Below are 19546 nucleotides of genomic sequence, written 5' to 3' on the forward strand. Positions count from 1 at the left end.
AAATTTAAAGGTGGATAGTCAAGAAAACTAAGTATGTGCAAAATAGAAATATCAATAAAGAGATTAAAAAAAACATTTAAAAAGAACCCAAAAGAAATTTTTAGAGCAGAAAAATACAATACCTGAAATGAGAAATTCACTAGAAGTTTCCAAAAGCCGATTTGAGCAGACAGAAAAATCAGTGAACTTGAAGATAAGTCAATTGAAATGATTGATTCTGAGGGACGGGGGAAAATTATTGAAAAAAAAATTAGCAGAACATAAGGGATGTGTGGGACACCATTAAGCAGACCAACATACATGTTGTGAGAGTCCCAGAAAGAGAACAGAGAGAAGGGGCAGAGAGGTTATTTGAAGAAATAATAGCTGAAAACTTCTCAAAGTTGATAAAAGACATGAATATAAACATACAAAAAGGTCAACAAATTGCAAGTAGGATAAACTCAAAGAAACCCACACTGAAACATATTATAATCAAACTGTTGAAAGACAGAAACTTGAAAGCAGCAAGAGAAAAGTGACTTGTCACATGCAAGGAATCCTCAATAATATTATCAGCAGATTTCTTATCAGAAAACTTGAGGCTAGAAGGCAATGGGTTAATATAATCAAAAGTGTCAAAAGTAAAAAATTGTCAACCAAGAACCCTATATGCAGCAAAACTGTACGTCAAGAATGAGGGAGAAATTAAGACATTCTCAAATAACATCATCCTTGGTGATGAAAGACTGAAGGCTTTTCCACTAAGCTTGGGAACAACACAAGGATGTCCACTTTTGCCACTGCTATCCAACAAAGTACAAGAAGTTCTAGCCAGCACAAGAATAAATAAATAAAGCCACTCAAATCATAAAGGTGGGAGTAAAATTAGTTCTTTGCACATGATATGATCTTACATGAAGAAAACCCTAAATGCAAACACTGTCACACACACACACACACACACACACACACACATATCCCTATTGAACTAATTAACATTCATTCAGCAAAATAGCAGGATACAAAATCAACACCGTAAAAAACAGTTGTGTTTCTGCACACTAACAATGAACAATCAAAAAAGGAAATTAAGAAAGCAATTCCCCTTACAAAAGAATCACAAAGAACAGACTTAGGAGCTTGTAGTTAGGAATCAACTCAGCCCAGGAAATGAAAGACTTACACGGTGAAAAGTATAAAACATGGAAATGAGAGCAATGAGAAATGAGGAAAGATGCAAATAAATGGAAAGACACCCTGTATTCGTGGGTTGGAAGGCTTGATATTGTTAAGATGTCAATATTATCCAAAGCAATCTACAAATTTCATGCAATCTCTATCAAAATTCCAATGGTGTTTTTGCAGAAATAGAAGCATCCATCCTGAAATTCATACAGCATTTCAAAAGGACCCTGAACAGCCACAGCAATCTTGGAAAAGAACAAAGTTGGAGGGACTGCACTTCCTGGTTTACGACAGAGCTACAGTAATCAAAACAGTGTGGTCCTGGCATAAAGACAGGGATATGGGCCAATGGAATGGAATAGAGAGCCCAGAAACAAATCCCTGTCATTGAGTCAAATGATTTTTCAACAAGAGTGCCAAGACCATTCAGTGGAAAAAGGACGATCTTTTCAACAAATGGTGCTGGGAAAACTGGAGATCCACAGGTAAGGTAGTGAAATTGAACCCTTACCTAACACCGCATAGACAAAAATTCAACCGAAACAGATTAAAGACCTAAAAGTAAGGCCACACACTATAAAATTTCTGGAGGACAACAAAGCTTCGTGATCTCGGTCAATTCAACAGTGAACCAAGGGTTTGCATAGACAGTTCTCTGAAGGTTATATATACAAGTGGCCAAGGAGCACGAGAAGATGCCCACCAACCCCAGTCACGAGCAAAATACAAAATCAGAATCGAGGTTCACAATGAGATGTCCCCTCACACCCTGATGGATGGCTGCTATCAAAAATACAAAAAAAAAAAAAAAAGAAAGAAACGAAAAACAAAAAACAAAACGGCGTTGGCATGGGTGTAGAGCAATTGGAACCCTTTTCCATTGCCAGTAGAAGTGAGAAGTAGTGAGAGGGCAGCTAGTGTGGACAAGGGTATGACAAAGGCTGAAACTACTCAAATTCCCACTGGCAGATAAAGGGATAGAGAAAACATGGGGGTATGTGAGTTTGTCCATATATATATGTACATGTATATGTATATATGGGCTATATGATCAGTCTTTAAAAGAAAAAAAGGGGGGGAGGACATTCTGACCCATGCTACAGCATGTGTGAACCTTGAGGATATGATGTGAAGTGAAATAAGCCAGTCACAAAAGGACAAACACCCTATGGTTCTGCTCATACAGGTGCCTAGAACAGTCACATTCCTAGAGACAGGAAGTGGAACGGGCTTGCCAGGGTGAGGGGAGGGGAGGACGAGGCGTGATTGCTGAATGGATGTGGGATTTGAGTTGAAGATGAAAAGTTTCTGGAGATGGGGAGTGGTGACATTTGCACAACCATGGGAGCGTGCTTGGTGTCACTGAAAGTATACCCTTGAAATGGTTACAATGGTAAATTTCACATTAAGCATCATTTCCCAGAATTTTTTAAAAGGAGGTAATGGGGGAGGGGTGATGGGATGAGAATGTATAAATGTGTAAAATTCTGCTACCTACTCAGGCGAGGGCGGAAGGCTCCGACCGGGCGTTGTGGGCTTACGTTAGCCTGCAAGGCTAAATTGGCACCCAGTGATAGCTGCTCTCGGGAGCTCCCACCCCGAGGCTGGAAGTTCACAGTAGAGGGCTGTCCAGGCCACAGCCAGCTTGCAAACCAGGGTAAATCGAGGGACCCCAGGGGACAAGTCTTTTTGGCCCAGAGCACCATTAGCAGTTGGAATGATGATGTGTGTCATGGTTCCAGACCCTGCTGGTAGTATAGGCCCTTGGGGAGGGCTCAGTGGTCTTGGTGGCCCCTTCTTCTCCATGGCAGGCACTGTGCTGGGTGCTTTGTGCACTTAATCTCGGGGCTCCTCTCCAGAAACAGAAGAGGAGGGGTTCTTCTTCCCATTCTCAGCACATGAAGGCACTTGAAAAGCCCAGGAGACTCTTCACACAACAAAGGGTCATCCTCTGACTCTCTCCCTTTGGCCAGGCCTGGTCCAGCGCCCAGCTGGGCACGGATGCCCGGGAGCCCATCTCCTCTCCAGCACCCAGGACATGTTTTGCTGACCAGCCAGGTGCTTTTCTTCCATAGGTTCTATATGGCTTTCTGTTCTTTGCAGGATTTTAGAATGCCAACCAGCACTACTGAGGACTATGACAGCAGTGCGGGGGTTGGAGACTGGCCACCTGGGAGCTAGAGATGTTGTTTCTAAATATGCTCTTGTCCCATGCTGTGGCCCCCATGGTGGCTTTTTTTCTTTTTACTAAGTTGAATTGCCATCTTTAAAATCAGGGGGGTGCCTGGGTGGCTCAGTGGGTTAAGCCTCTGCCTTCGGCTCAGGTCCTGGTCTCAGGGTCCTGGGATCAAGCACCGCATCGGGCTTTCTGCTCAGCAGGGAGCCTGCTTCCCCCTCTCTCTCTGCCTGCCTCTCTGACTACGTGTGATCTCTCTCTCTATCTCAAATAAATAAATAAATAAAATATTAAAATAAATAAATAAAATCAGGGTCCTTGGGGCACCTGGGTGGCTCAGTCAGTTGAACATCTGACTCTTGATTTCGGCTCAGGTCACGACCTCAGGGTTGTGAGATTGAGCCCCACATCGGGGTCCTGCGTGTGGAGCCTGCTTGAGATTCTCTCCCTCCCTCTCCTTCTGCTCCCCCTCTAAGAAAAAGAAAATAATAAATAAATAAAATCAGGATACCAAGCATACAAGTCAGGAATCCTGGCATTCCTTAAATGTGGAAGGTCTGAGCATGTGGTCAGCACCCCCAGGAGTCCAGTGGAGCTATGTTGTTTTGTGGCCACAGCTCTGGCCTCTCTCTGACGGACCTCATTCTGGGGGAACCACAGGGCCCTTGCCAGCCTCTTGCCGGGTGTTTTTGTGTTGTCCAGTAAAGAGGAAAGTTAGATATTTGGGGTACACACCTCTCTGTTAAACGTTGGGGAATGAGAGAAAGGTTATCCTCTAGGTCTGTACCTTCCCTGTAATTCCACCTGGTCCGACACTTGTCCCTGCAGACATTTCCCCTTGTGTCCCATACAGGAGTTAGGCTTAGGCCACATAGTCCCAAGAAGTCCAGTACTAGACTCCGACAGCAGGTGGACTCTGGGTCTGACAGCACGAATCCCCAGAAGGAAGGGTGTCCACCTGCAGGGTGGCACCCCCGGGGGGGTGGGGGTGGCGCATGCCTCCAACGCAAATGCGATGCAGACTGGCCCCCTCGTTACTGCTAACTGTGGCGGGAGCCCCAGGACTTCCAGATGCTGGGCCTGGAGACCCAAACGCAAGGAGACTGACTGGTGCGCCTCAGGGGTGGAGGGTAGTCAGCGGGAGCGGGGGATGTGAGCAGGGAAACTGAGGCAGAAGCTTATGCCTGGGGTGGGGGGCAGCTGTGACTCAGAAGCCAAGCCCTCCCAGGCCTGCCTCTTCAGGCCATGCCCCCTTCAGCTGCATATTTCAGGGTGGCAGCGTCTGATTGGCCCGGCCTGGCCTAGTGCCCACCCCTTGGCCAGGTGTGGGCGGAGCCTTCCTGACCTCTCAGCACCGTGGTCAGTATTCATCGGAAGGCGTGGTTATTGGGGGAACGCCTGCAAAGCTTGGTCTTCTGGCTGCGAGGAAAGGAAATGGATGCCAGGAGGCAGACCCAACAGATGGAGGCACCAGGGGGAGGGACTTGGGTCCAGAACCAGGATCTGAGCTAGGAAGGAGAGTCGGCACCCGGGGATGGTGTCCACGGGCCAAACACAATGTGTGGGAGGGCTGGCTTGTCCCAGGAGGGGCCGAGTTGACCCCCATCGCCAGCCAGCACATGCTTCTCTCCTCAGGCCCTGGGCACCGCTGGTCACACTTCCGGAGTCTTCCCATGTGCCCTGGAGTCTGTGCTCTGGGGACGCCAACATTAGGGCCCAGCTGGGCTGGTAGACAGGAACGGGGCCTGTCCTCAAACACAAATGGGGCCTGTCCTCAGACACACCTGTCCTCAAGACCCAGCTCGGCCAGGTACTCAGCGCGCGAGCTGGGCACCCGCCTTTCTCTGCGAGCCTTCCTCTACCTCATCTGAAGGATGGGAGGGCTACGGGCTGAGTTGAGGGGTGAGCGTGCAGGGCCAGGCCCCCAGGGCTTTTCCCACTGGAAAGCCCGCCCCTTGGCCCCATCGCCCTACAGCAGTGTCATCTTGGGCTCCTCTGTTGTCACCTGCCCCGCTGAGTCACTTGAACACCCGCACCTTGACCGAGCACCCACTCTGTATGTTCCAGGTGGGGGCCGGACCCTGGGGTGCAGCAGTGAGTGAGCCGGGCTCAGGGACCCCAGCGAGGGAGAGAGCTTCGGAGTGCCGCGGATGTTCTGGGATCGCGCCTGAGCCCTCCAACTTGGACCAGGCCCACCCTTGAACTAATCGTCTATGTGGCCACGGGCAGGGACAATCTGTGAATTGTCTAAGCCATGCCCAAAACAATTTTCCCTGGGGGTAGGAGTGGAAAGAGTCAGTCCCTAAGTGGCTTGGACCAAGAGTGGAGGAGGGTTGGTTGCTGAGAGATGCCCTGCTGGGGGTAGGAATCCCCCAGCCCCCACCCCCGGGAAGTGATTGGTCACTGGGCTTGGATGGGCACCAAAGCTCCTGGAGGAGGCAGAACCTACCCAGCCAGGAGCCCAGAGGACCAGCGGGGCCTCAGTCCGGGTGTGCCTAACTACTCCTTTTACTGCAGACAGGCATGCCCCGAACCCTGAGCGCCTCCGACATGGTCACCCCTGGCAGCCTTGGCCCACCCCCCACCAAGCCCACAGATGGCGAGCAGACCGGGCAGCCCCTCCTGGATGGGGCTCCCTCGTCAGCCTCCCTAGACACCCTGATCCAGCACCTGGTGCCCACGACCGACTACTACCCCGAGGTGGGTTATCCATCCAGCGGGGAGGAGGGCCATTAGAACGGGCTCCCTTCTACCACGCATGGGGGAGACGCTAGGGCTGGGGCTGGTCTTGGACCAGAGGGCACAGCCCTGCCATGCCCTTGTGAGCACATGTTGCCTTTCTCTGTGTCCCTTTCAGAAAGCCTACATCTTCACCTTCCTTCTAAGCTCCCGCCTCTTCATCGAGCCCCGGGAGCTCCTGGCCCGGGTCTGCCACCTGTGTATTGAGCAGCAGCAGCTGGACCAGCCGGTGCTGGACAAGGTGAGGGGCAGGACAGGGGCCCTCTTGTATACAGACACTCCCCTGACACGTCCTTATGCATCTACCTCTTGGAGTGGCGGTAATGGTCCCCATTCTCCTGGGCAGGAGCCCGCAGGGGTTTCTGACTTGTCTGGGGCTCAGAGCTAGAAGGGACAGAGTTGGAACCTCTAACCAGGTGCCGTTTCCACTGCCCTGTGGGAGCCCCTGAGCTCACGGCACCCAGGACCCCAGAGCCGCATCAGTAGGACCCTTGCCATCTGGGATGGCCCTGCGCCATCTGCCCTCAGCAAACTCCATTCCACCATCCCTTCTTCTGTGAGGTGCACTGATAGCCTAGCCTTCCTCTGTCCCGGCAAGATCCCACGGGCTGTGACTCTTTACAGGTATGTCCATCGGGCCCCATTGTTACAGAAATAGAAGCCCAACTACAACTGGCCTAAGACAAAGGGACTTTCCTTGGCTCACAGAACTGCAAAGTCACCAAATACCACTGGCTCCGAAGGCTCAAACGAACCCCATGGAAATAGGGTCTTTCTCCCTCCGACCCTCTGCTCCGTTTTCCTCGAGGCCAGCCTCACCCTCACTCCGGCAGGTTCTCCCTGACCGGTGACAGGTGGCCTCTGCCACTCCAGGCTCACCATCTACTCTTCCCAATTCCAGTGGAAACAGCAAGCCATGTTCTAAATAGGTCCCAAGGAAAGTCCCGAGCTCAGTGGTTTAGCTTGGGCAACATGCCCATCCGTGAGCCAGTCACTGTGCAAGATGGGGGGTGTACCATGTACTTATTGGCCAGCACTGATCTGGACCCCTGCCAGGGGGGCTGAGGCGCAGTAAGCTGAACCCTGAACCCCAAAGGCTGGGAATGAGGGGGACAGAAACCCCCAAAGCAAACTGAGATGTTATCACCACAGAGTGGGAGACGGGATGCCCAGCAGGCAAAAACAACAGAGGGTCCTGCCCCAAATGTGCGTCTGTCCCCCTTTGTTTCCCTGTGGTCAAGCCCCCATCCCTGGGTGGCCTCCCTTTGACCTGACACAGAGAAGGCACCAGGCATACCACCTTTGGCCACCAGGGGCGCTGCCGGGATAGCCCGACCCCAGCGGGGCGTGTGCAGTGCGTGGCTGACGCAGGGGCTGATGGGGCGGCGCCTCTAGGCACCCTTCACTGGGTGTGGACGCGCCATGGCTTCCTTTGCAGGCCCGGGTCCGGAAGTTCGGCCCCAAACTGCTCCAGCTGTTGGCGGAATGGACGGAGACATTCCCGCGGGACTTCCAGGAGGAGTCGACCATCGGGCACCTGAAGGACGTGATGGGCCGCATTGCCCCCTGTGACGAGGTAGGCAAGCCTAGTGCAAGGGGTGCGCCCTGTCTGCGCCCCTGCGCCCGGGACCGGAGCCTGTTCCTGGGGCCAACCTCAGGGCCCTCGTGTGTACCCGCAGCCCCTCTGAGATCAGCACCTTTCCGCCCCATCGGGAAGTCAGGCCCTGCCGAGCAGGCAGGGAAACCAGGCCTGTGGCTCCAGGTCTGGTCTCTTGACCCCTCTCCTGCCCTGCGCTCATGCATGGCATCAGATGCCAGGCCAAGGAAGGATCCACTCTGGCTCTTGCAACAGGGCCCTTGGTCAGTGACCCCTCGGGCTGGCCTGGAGGGCCCTGGTTAGGGCAGAAAAGGAAACAGCCACTCCCTCCCCTCATACTCCTCTCTCCTATCCACCACTGTGGCTAAAACCACATCGCAAAGTAAAGGCAGCCCTTGTGACTTGGAAGGCAGCCAGGGGGGTGGGCATCAGGTACCCCACTCCCTGCCCCGTTCTCCTGGCTGCATTACTCTGGGGAAGGCACTTCAAGGTAAAAGGAGAACAGATCCCCACCTCTCAGGACCAGGGTCAGAATACAGAGAAGGACCCCACAGAGGGAAGGAAGGTCTCCTGGTACACTTAGAAGGGACAGGTTTATTGGAATCTCCAGGGTGATTCTTTGGCCGGCACTGATGCTGCTTCCCCTAGGAGAGAGCATTGCGGGGAATGCAGATCAGTTTCCCTGGTAGGAGGCTGAATGTGGCAACCTGTAAGCTAGTCATGGGCCTCAAAGTGGGTCTGGACATGGCAGAGTCCAGTGCTTGTGAAACAAAGGAAAACTGTGAAGGCGGATGGCAACAGGGATCCATAAAGCGGGGAGGGAGACCTTGCCTGTGGGCCACGTCACATGCAGACAAGTGACTTAGCCACTCTGCGGGCTCGGTGAGATGAGGGTCATCTCTTCCTGCTCCTCTTCCTCCTCCTCTGCATCTCCTAATCTACCTGGGGATCCTGACTCTTGGCTTAGGATGCAGCAGGAAATGGGGTCAGAGAAGGCTCTATGATTGCATGAATCAGGAGGGGTGAGTAGAAGCAGGGAGGGAGATGCTGGCTGACCAGATAGATAGAGAGTTGGCTACCTTGATGGAAAGGTGGAGGGGGGATAATAGATGTTTAGTATTCTGATAGGCAGATGGATTTTTGGTGTGAGTGGTTGTAGAAAGATTGATGGGTAGGTGGGGTGGTGGGTAAATGGACATACGGGAGGATTAGAAGGTGGGTAGGTGGATGGATGAACGTGGATGGTTGGATGGGTGGGTGAGTGGTTGGGTATAAGAATGGATGGGTGGATGAATGGATGGATAGATGAGTGGGTAGATGGGTGGGTGGTTGAGAGGATGGGTGAATAAGGATGGATAGGTGGATGGATAGATGGATGGATGAATAAGGATGGATGAGTGACTAAGGAGGGATGGATAGACGAATAGAAGAATGGATGGATGGATGGATGGATGGATGGATGGATGGATAGGTGGGTGGATGGGTGGGTGGTTGAGAGGATGGGTGAATAAGGATGGATGGATCAATGAGTAGATAGAATGGATGGATGGATGGACAAGTGGGTGGATGGGTGGATGGGTAGATGGTGGGTGGAGGGATGGATAGGTAGGTGGATGAGTGAGTGGCAAACATTAGGAAGAAAAAGGAAGGACAGATGAGTGAATTGATGCATCTGAAGGTGGGGGGCTGTATAAAAGGGGAGATGGGCAATAGCAGAGGGGTGGACGCATGGATGGTTGGATGGAGTGGAGTTGGGTTCTCAGGGGGAGGAGAGCCCAGTCTCCTGCTTCAGCACCTTCTCGCCAGGAGGTCTCCAGCAGAATGAGATCCGAACCACTGACAAGACAGAATCATCCCCCCTTGTCAGGCCTGCCTCTTCCATTGGCAAAACCATTTCCTGTCCTTCCAACTGCAGTGGTGGGGATGGTGTAAGTCCTGGGCTGGTTTCTGAGGGAAACCGAACCTCCTCGCCAACCTCCTGAAAAGCTGTCAGGCCTACCACCAGGGCCGTGCTGGGAAGTCTTTTCTCACCGCCCCATGGATGAGAAATGAGTGAGGCCTAGGAATGACTGTTGAGAGCTGCCATCCGCCAGGTGTGGGCTTTTGGAGCAGATGTAATTCACCTGAGGCATTCTCATTCCTTACCTTGGGATCCAGTTAGGTGTGCTGAGCGGTGTGGGCCGAAATGAGGGTGCTCCCTTGTGTCTTTGAGATCCCCAAGTTGTCCTTGCCCAGAAAGCACCCACTCCAAAGGGCATCTCCTCTGGGTGCTGCCTCCCTTCCCCCCGAAGGTGGGGTGGACCCCACCTGGAGGTGGACCATGGGCTGCTCCCCTCCCAGCACAGAGCACAAGGGCTCAGCCTGGAAAGGAGCTGGTGACCAGTCTGATCAGGCAGGGCCACTGTAGGACTCAGAGCATGGGGTCCAGGTCAGAGCACCTGAGCCCACTCAGACCCCGGCTCAGAAACCACAGCTGTGTGACCTCGGGCAAGGCACTTCCCCTCTCTGAGCTTCAGTCTCCTCCTCAGCAAAACAGGATAATCCTCACCATCAGACAACTTTGTAGCAAAGAGTCCCGGCAGTCACGTGTGTTCTTACCTCAGCACTTGGTCAGTGTGAGCTGTGATGGGGAACGAATTATTTCCAGAATTCAGGTGTACAGGGCTTTTACTTCAATAGGTACAGAGTTCTTATTGTGGGACGTTTCAAGCATACACAAACACAGAGAAGAACAACCCTGAACCCCCACATATGCATCACCCAGGCTCAACAATTAATCAACATTTTGCCAGATTCACTTCTTCTCTCCCTTCTCACACTTCCCCCTCCCTCCAGATTACTTTTAAACATTGTATCTTTGGCTCCAAAAATATTTCAGCATTTTCCTGTAAAAGATTTCTCACCCAGGGACCGGATTGAATGATATAAAGTGCCGCGCCCAAATCAGCAAAATGAGTACGAGTGTTTTCAGAGTACATCTTTGGGCCGGTTCCTTAACCTCTCTGAGCCCTCACTGTCTTTGTATAAAGAGGGAGGGTGATAAGGGCTGTGAGATAACAGTGGGGCTCAGGGAAGGAGAGGAAACAGCACAGGGCCAGGGGCAAGGGGGCTTCCCCATCAGAGGGCCGGGAAAGGTGACGCTGCCCTTTTACCTGCTGCTCCCCGTCCCGAATCCTCTTGATCTCCCAGCACGGCCCTCCACCTCTCAGCATCTGGGAACAAAAAGCCTGAGAGGAGCTGAGAAGGCCCTTCTCCATGACTGAACATGGCCACTGCATTGAGGACACCTGATCAGGGCCACCTCATGCTAGGCAGGGGACCTGCTGTGGAGGGGCTGTCCATAGGTTGGACTGAGCAGTGTTGGCTCACGGAGGCCAGTGCTGAGGCTGAGGGGGGAAAGCTAGGGGAGTCCCCGAGGTCACAGCTGCACTAAAGGGCGGCTGCAGAAGAAGCTGATACCATGGGCCTTCCCAGGGGATGGCCTTGCTTTCCCGTTTCCATGACTATCTGCTGGGCTGACCCTGCTGCCCTCAGAGGTGCCCCCACGCAGCCCCCTGATGGCACAGGGGTTGGGAAGCTAACACAGAAAACAAAGTGGTGTCTGCCTGTGCAGGTTGGGCTAAGCCCTTTGCAAGGCACCCTGGGCTGGCTCAGGTGGGATTTTCAAGAACTCCAAAGGACAGAGGCCCTTGACTGTCCTGCCAGAAATGAGTTCTAACCACGAATGGCCAGGAGACACCTGGGGAGCCACAGTCTTCACCTTGGATGACCTCTGTACTTGAAACCCAGCTCTGCGTACCTGGCAGGTGGCTCTGGAATTGGATGGTGTTGCCAGGCTAAGAGGGGTAGAGCTCTGCTGTGCTTGGCGTCCCCCGTGCTCTGGAGTGTGCATTCCTAACAGGGACAAGGGACAGCCTCAGCATCCTCAGAGCTCGGTCTCTGGGTCTGCTCAGACGTACCTAGATCTCTCAGCCTCTATCCACGAGGGCATGGGACTCATGAGAAAATGAGAGAGGAACCAGCACACACCATCCCTCTATTCAGAATGGGGTACAGAAGATTCGGGAAAGAACCAACAGATGAGCTTGAGGTCAACACTGCCGGGTGAATTCTGAAGGAATTCTCAAGCAGAAAATGATCATCATTGGGAGTGAATATATTGGTTCAGAAGAAACAAGTCTTCCGAAATCATTTGCGTATTTTTAATATAGAGTAAGTCCGTGGATCTGTCAGACTCTAGGCACAGACACACTGTGCCCTTGACTTCAGGAGGGCTCCACAGTCTACACCGGTGAGGCAGGCCAGCTAGAACCAGGGAAAGGCCACATTCATCCAGTCGGTACATCGTGTCTGTGAGCCCCTCCCAGGTCCTTCATGCTGGGGACGAGCAGACGGTGACCTGGTGTAATCTGCATGTGGCTGATAGAGCAGAGAGAGGAGACGGACAATCACTTGATCGAGGCTTGGCCAAGGGTGGGAAGGAAGCCCAGTGCTCTGAGGTCACAACCGTGAGAAGAACATAAAAGAGAGAGAGGACTGCACAGGCCCTCCCGGGGTCACCCCTTGGGGTGAGAGCCAGGGGAAGGGGCTAGAGGGATGGAGAAGTGGCCTGGGTCTGGAACACTGAGAAGGGGGACAGAGGCCATGTGGAGGCCGTTGAGTGTGGCCAGAGCTGACCTCAGGACCCCTGAGCCCCACGGGACTTCTGTCTTTGCAAAGGCACTGGGGTATTTAAAGGAAGGGGGACGCAGAGGTTAGACATGCATTTTCAACAGACGTCTCTGGCTGTGGAGTGGAGTGAAGGGAGCCCAGCAGGGATGCAGGGGGCCCTCCGAGGGCCTGCAGCAGAGACAAAGCATGCAGATTGCAGAAAGCAAAATCAGGAGGGTCGGCGATGGGCAGGAGGGCTGTGTGGGAGATGGTGCTTGAGGATGGCCCTGGCCTGAGCCCCGGATGTGAGTGCTTCAGTTGCTCCAGTCACTGAGACAGTGATGTGGACAGAGGAGGCACCTCTGGGCAAGGGGAGCAAGATGGCCCCTTACACCCATTGGGTGGAGGTAGCCCCTTGGCCATGTGGCTCTAGAGAGCTGAGAAGAAGCTGCACGTGAGAGATGAACGTTGTCCACATAGACGCTGAATGATGTTCTGGACATGACCCAGCGTACCCAGGACCAAGGGACAGATGGCAGGGGAGGGGTCCCAGATGCTGGTGGGGTGGGGGGGATCTCCAGCACGGAAGGATGGTGCAGACGAGCCTGCCAACAGCCTGAGGCAGGAGGAACCGGAGGCAGATGCAGCCTGAGAGAGGGCCCCAGGCTTTGCCGACAGACTGAGTGAGGAGAGAGATGGAGGGAGGTGGTGCGGGGTGTCAGGGTTCACAAGATGGACCCAAATCCTGTGAAGACCTGACCAGCAGCGTGCTAACCACTCTTGGACCTGCAGAGCTGAGAGGGGCTGCTCCTTCCGCAGGCAATGGATGGAAGACTTGGACCTCAGTTTACCCCCTACCATCCAGCTGAGCAGTGGGCCTGGCTCCTGGGGCTCTGGGAGCAAGAGCTAGGGTTCGGGTACACCCGTCCCTGCTCCCAAGCCAGTTCCTCAGTTTGTTGGAGCTGAATCAACCTCTGGGTGGGGGAGGTCCAGCTGACAAGTTCGGGGGCTCTGTTTGTGGATTAGTGACCAGCCCCTTGGGAACGGTGGGCCTCAAGTTTCATAAACACAGCCAGTCTGATGGTGCCTTCCTCGAGAAATGGGGGTTTCTGACGGGGGAATAATCCATTTCCTTGTTGGGTGTGGGAAGGCGGGTGCCCCTCTGGCGGGGGGCAGGTGGGGCACAGCCTCTCTTCCCTGCACTCCATCTAGGACAGCCCAAAGCAAGCATATATCTGTCCGAGCTGCATGGTGAGACACTTTTGTTTGCGGAAGTGGTTAGTAAAGGCCGGCCGGGGCCCCAGAGCCAGACCCTGCTCTGCCCACAGAGAGGGGACCACGCAGGCTTCCCTGCCCCCGCCGAGCTGTCACTGTAGTGGGGCAGTAAACCACCCCGGTCATCTCCCACAGTGGCCCCATAGGGAAGTCACATCGGGTGACCTGGGCAAGTACTGCTGGGGCACAGATAGGAGGCGTCTCAGAGTCGGGAGAGTGGAGGGGGTCCCCAGGGTGGGGGTGGGGCAGAGCCCATTCCACGTCTCCCTCCTTTCTCCCTGCCTCTGTCTCCCTGGCAGTGTGCACCCCAGCCTGTCCTACTGTCCAGAGAGCAGGGGCAGCCCCTGACCCTGGCCGCCCTCCCCGACAGGTGCTCCTCTCAGCTCCCACTGGTCATCCTGCCACCCTGGGCTGGGTCCTGCTTCAGGGCGGACACGGGAGTGGGCACAGCCAGCCACAGCTCACAACCCAGCCGGCCCAGAGCCTCAGATGCTAGACACGAGGGGATGGGTGTTTGGCCTGAACTCCCTTTCCACCTCCTCTCCAGGCATGCCGAAAGAGGATGCAGCAGCTCCTGCAGGCTCTGCACCAGAAGCTGGCTGCCCAGGGCCAGGGCCCGGAAGGCCTGCTAGGTGCCGACAAGCCCATCTCCTACAGGACCAAGCCACCCGCCTCCATCCACCGGGAGCTCCTCGGCGTCTGCAGTGACCCCTACACTCTGGCCCAACAGCTCACCCACGTGGAGTTGGTGAGCAGGCCTGGGCCCTCCTCTAGCCAGACCCAGAGCCAGGAACAACTGAGGACCGGCCATCCCTGGCCTCCCACCTTGTGTCCGTGTAGCCCCGGGGCTGGAGCCTGTCACAGTGGGGCCAGCCGGGCACCTCCAGGGTGCCCTGGCTCTGGGATGGTCTCTCACCATTCCAGCAGGAGGGTTGGATATGCTGGGCCCGCCCAGCTTGGACCCGGGGCCTGCCTGAGAGTCTGGGCCCTGGACAGAGGAACTGGGTTCAAACACTGGCTCTGCCACCACCTGCTGTGTGAGCTTCACACTATGAGTGCCTTCCCTACCAAGGCCTCAGTTTCCCCATGTAGGACTCGCAGACGTACTGAGTCCAGACCCCGGTCTGGCCTCCCACATGTTGGACTCCTTAAAGGTGCAAAGGCTGAGGGGCCTGCCCCAGAGAGAGGGGAGGTGGGGCCGTAGATCTTCTCTTTTAAACCTCTACCATTTATGGGTCCCTTACTGCCTTCCGGCACTATACACAGAACTTAATGCGCACCATCTCATTTCGTCTTCCCACACCACACCGGGGAGGTGCTATCATTATTCCCTTTGCACCAATGAGGAAACTAAGGCCCAGAGAGGTAAAGAGACTTGCCTAAAGCCACACAGTAGAAGGGACAGAGCCAGGATTTGAGTCTGACCCAGACCTCCCCTGGAGGGAGCAGGTTGTTTCGGTTACCCGGTTTCGAGCTGGGTTTCCTGGGTCTCGCATCTCCCAAGCACGCCCTATGGGGACCTTGCCTTCTGCCCCCCATGAGCTTCGGCAGCCCCTGGGCATGGGAAAAGAGGGGTGCCTCCTTCGGGATGGTTTCAAGCTCTGTGACAACCCAGAATGGGGTTGTGGAGCCCTAGGGAGAAGGGAAGCTGTCCAGAGACCATCCTGGCTGGGCTGAGAGGCAGGGAGCCTGCAGAAGTACCATGCCAGGCCCTGGGTGGGCACCTCCCTCCCCACACCTTCCTCCCTTTCCCGACTCCTCTTCTCCCTTCTGGTGCAGGAACGGCTACGGCACATCGGGCCTGAGGAGTTTATCCAGGCTTTTGTGAACAAGGACCCTTTGGCCAGCACAAAGGTAGAAGGCCCTTGGACAGGCTGTTCCACCAGTGACCCCAACCCACCGGCCTCTCTGGGGAACGCCATGAGTGTCAGCTGGGCGAGCTTCTGAGGGGCCCGGGGCAGAGCCAATGGGCTTTGAGGGGCTGCGTCCACTCCACCTGTGCCCCTCCAGCCCAGCAGCCCTGAGTCCTGGGGAAGCCAGCTGGTCACCCACCCAGCGAGGGCAGAGGGCGCGGGGGTTGGGGCGCGGAGCCAAGGGCCCAGGTTGGGAGGAGAGTGGAGCGCACCCCAAGCTCTCCTGGCGCGTTCCAGCGGGCGCTGGTGCCCTCCAGCGGCCACCTGGGGTAGTGCGCGCTCGTGCGCTCTTCCCAGGAAAGAATACGAGCGAGTTCTTCGGTCTAAGGGATGCAGGAGTCCCTGGGGCCGCGGACTGTGGACAGCGCCCAGAAGCGGGATTTCGGGTTTGCCCCTCCTCTGTCAGAACCCATCCATTAGGGTGCCTGGTGCTTATCAACCGGGTGTACTTCGAATCAGAACTGGAAACGTTGTCTTCTGCCTTCTGGTGTAATTAAAGAGGAGCAACTACTCAGGAATGCGTTTTCACCTCTTGGATAAGCGGGGACAAAACACGGCCGGTGTGTAGGGAAGGACACATTCACATACATGGATGGTGGGGGGACTGGCCCTGCCCTTTGTGGGGGGCACTTCGACAATAGTATCAGTGCTTGAGATGTACACCCTTGACCTCAACTTTCAACGCCTCGTAATTTATCGTGTGGATATACACACCCGTGTGCACAAAGATGCATGCATAGAAGTATCTGGGATGTACTGTGGGAATCATGGCCAAAGGCTGGAAGCAACCGAGCTTATCATCCGCAGGGGCTTGATTACAAATTACAGGAGGTCCACACACGGAATGCTCTGGATCTATTACAAAGAATCAGAGTGGCTAGAAGTAGAGAATGATCTCTCAGATCCATCACAGAGAGAAAAAAACCAGAGCAAAGAGCAGTGACAAAGAGGATGTGGCCATTTGTGTAACAACCAAAAAAGGAGGGTGCGTCATACCTGTTTGTACAACACATGCATGTACACAATCACTGGGTACTCTTGGGAGCCCCACACGAGCACGGGGGTTGGAGTGGGAAGGAGGCTTGGCTGCTCCCAGCAGGCTGGTTTTGGGGTTCGGCTTTGGTTATGGGTTTGGTTTTTGGCCATCTCTAAGAATTATTTTTTTATTGTGAAGTGCATCAGAGATTGTCCGTGACCTCTCCTCGCCCACTCTATGGTAGAGGAAGGTGTGTGGTTGTTTCCAGCCTCTTGCTATTAGAGATACTGCTGCTGTGAACATTCTTACACGTTTCCCTGTCCCACCAGTGCATATTTTTCTAGGGCATCAGTTCTCAAATGACTTGGTCTTAGGACCCCTTTATACTCCTAAAAATTACGAAGGGCCCCAAAGAACTTTTGTTTATGTAGATCACATCTAACAATATTCATCAGATTAGCCATCGCAACTGGTAATTTTTAAAAGATTTATTCCAGATAGCAATAATAACCTATCACATGTTCACTTCAGTAATATATTTTATGGAAATAAATTTTCCAAAGTAAAAAAAAAATTACAGGGGAGAGTGAGACTGTTTTACAGTATTTGTACAGATCTCTTTAATGACCAACACAACAAAAAGAGAACTGGAGTCTCTTATCTGCTTCTCATTCAATCTCTTGACATATATTGTCTAGGTTGAAAAATCCAACCTCTCACAAATATGTAGTTGGAAAAGGGGAGAGTATTTTTACAGCATTTCGAGATTAGTGAACAGTCTTCTTTGATACTATGCTAAAACTTGGCAGGTGGTAGTTTTTTTTAAGATAGTTGCAATTTGGAATCTGAAAATGTATCAGTGGACTTTGAGTCCTCTGTTATATTAAAATCCATTGGTCCATCTTGCATCTTGAATGGATCTTTTGCCCGTGCATGATTTTAATAACATCATATGTTGGTCGTTTGGAAACGACACTCATATGAATACATATGAATTCACTGAACCAGGCTGATCTTCCAAATATTGGTACATTTCTTTATGCGGTATTTTAAAATCATATCCACTAATATCATTACTGATCTCATCCTTCCAGAAGAGCCTGTGGGTATTGGGAAAGTGTCAAGGTCACAGATAGGGATATGTGTCTTACAAGTTCCCAATTCTCTCTTGAAACTTTGAATTTTATCACTGACAACAAATACCATCAGTTACTTCCTTGAAGTGAGAGGTTCATTTGGTTGATTTACAAGAAAAAAACCAACCAGGACGCCCGGGTGGCTTAATTGGTGAAGTGTCTGCCTCCGGTTCAGGTCATGATCTCAGGGTCCTGGAGGGGGGTTTGTTTTGTTTCCTGTTTTGTTTTGCTTTCGCTTTTCATCCTCATTATTCTGTGTCTGGATGAGAAGGTGTTTTTAATTTTAACCGAATCAAATTTACTAAGCTTTTCCTTTATTTTTTGGGGGTGGGGCTTGGGAGGGGAGTTAGGAAATCCCTCCCTGCTCCCTACCCAGATCATAAAGATAATCTACGGTGTTTTCTTCGAGAAGTTTTAATATGTTGCCCTTCACACTGAAGCCTTGAATTTGAAATTCACTTTGTGGGGGCACCTGGGTGGCTCAGAGGGTTAAGCCTCTGCCTTCGGCTCAGGTCATGATCTCAGCGTCCTGGGATGGAGTCCCACATCGGGCTCTCTGCTCAGCAGGGAGCCTGCTTCCCCCTCTCTCTTCTGCCTGCCTCTCTGCCTACTTGAGATCCCTCTCTCTCTGTCAGAAAAAAAAAAAAAAAATCTGAAATTCACTTTGTGGCTATGGCTTGAGGTCGAGATCCATGTTCCTGGTTTTCCACACAAACAGCAAGTCTTCCTGCACTACTTTTTAATGTATCGTCTTGCCTGCCTGTCTGCCCTGACAGTTCCGTCCTGTCGTATGTCAGGTTCGATCTACACGTGGAGATGTCTGTTCTGTCCACTCGTCAGTTTTTCTATCTCTGTGTCAGTATACATCGTCTTCATGATTATGGTTGTGTGCTGGGTTTTCTTCTCCCTATCTGGTGAAACAAACCCTCCTCATTTGCAGTGGCTTGGCCATTCTTGGCCCTTTGTTTTTCTATTCGAAATTTTATATCCTTTTCCAAATCCCGTGAAAAATCCTCTACTGGGATTTTGTTAGACTATATGAAATACAGACCAATTTGGGAAGGATTTTCCTCTTCGTGATACCGAGTTCCCCTGACCCATACAAATGGTGTGTCCCGCCATTTACTTAGATAATACCTTTCTAATGTTTTATAACTTTCTCCATAAAAATATTAAACAGATTGTTAGATTTTTTTCCCCCACTGGGTTCCTTATGCATATTTTTGCTATTACTTATGGCATCTTCTATTGTACTTATTTCTGAACTGCTTATGTAGTTTAAGGAATGGCACTGACTTTTGTATATCAACTGTGTATCTGACGATATTATGCATTCTTGTTAATTCTAATAGTTTTTCTGTGTTCCTTGGTGTTTTTCCTATAGACAATTACATCATCTGGGAATAATCGCAGTTTTGTTCTTTCCTTTCCAATCCTTATTCTTTTTATTTCTAGGGTAGTCATACAAAGAATCCTCCACTGATAAGAGTGGACATGAGTAAGAGATGGGCCCTATTTTTTAAATCTCTGAAATGTTGGGATAACTAGTTATTGCAGAATAACCCTGCTAAGTCTGACCAATAGGATTTCTTTTTCTTGCTTATTGTGCTAACTAGTACTTCTGGCAAAATGATAAAAGGAAGTGTTGCTAGCCGGCATTCTTCTTTTGTTCTGATTTTAAACAGAATGCTTTTTGCATGTCACAATAGAGTATGATGTTTGCTATGAGATTTTTTCCCCCTAGATGTCCTTATCAGCTCAAGGAAGTCCCCTGGTCCTACTTTGATGAGAGTTCTTATCATGAATCGTTGCATTTTATTGACTACTTTTTCTGGGTCTATTAACCTTATGTTCTCTTTTAAACCGTTAAGTAATTACTTATACAGTAGTCCCCCTCCTTATCTGTGGGGTATATGT

The 19546-nt window shown here is 52.2% G+C and overlaps 1 protein-coding gene across 5 annotated transcripts in view; it reads left to right on the forward strand.

Moving 5' to 3' along the window:
• The window catches only part of RASGEF1C (RasGEF domain family member 1C), a 76152-nt gene that overhangs the window by 38494 nt on the left and 18112 nt on the right, over positions 1-19546 (forward strand). For 3 of the 5 annotated variants that reach the window (XM_032846833.1, XM_032846834.1, XM_032846831.1), the window contains exons 2-6: positions 5861-6043; positions 6201-6323; positions 7521-7658; positions 14152-14352; positions 15384-15458. In XM_032846833.1, the coding sequence (XP_032702724.1) occupies positions 5867-6043; positions 6201-6323; positions 7521-7658; positions 14152-14352; positions 15384-15458 (714 nt within the window). In that variant the 5' untranslated portion in view covers positions 5861-5866. Of the gene's footprint in view, positions 1-1619; positions 1653-5116; positions 5154-5860; positions 6044-6200; positions 6324-7520; positions 7659-14151; positions 14353-15383; positions 15459-19546 lie in introns of those variants that run through there. The other 2 variants (XM_032846830.1, XM_032846832.1) reach the window with 2 other exon arrangements.

Source organism: Lontra canadensis, unplaced genomic scaffold (genome assembly GCF_010015895.1).
Source record: "Lontra canadensis isolate GAN:19392208 unplaced genomic scaffold, GSC_riverotter_1.0 scaffold181, whole genome shotgun sequence".
NCBI classification, from domain to species: Eukaryota; Metazoa; Chordata; class Mammalia; order Carnivora; family Mustelidae; genus Lontra; species Lontra canadensis.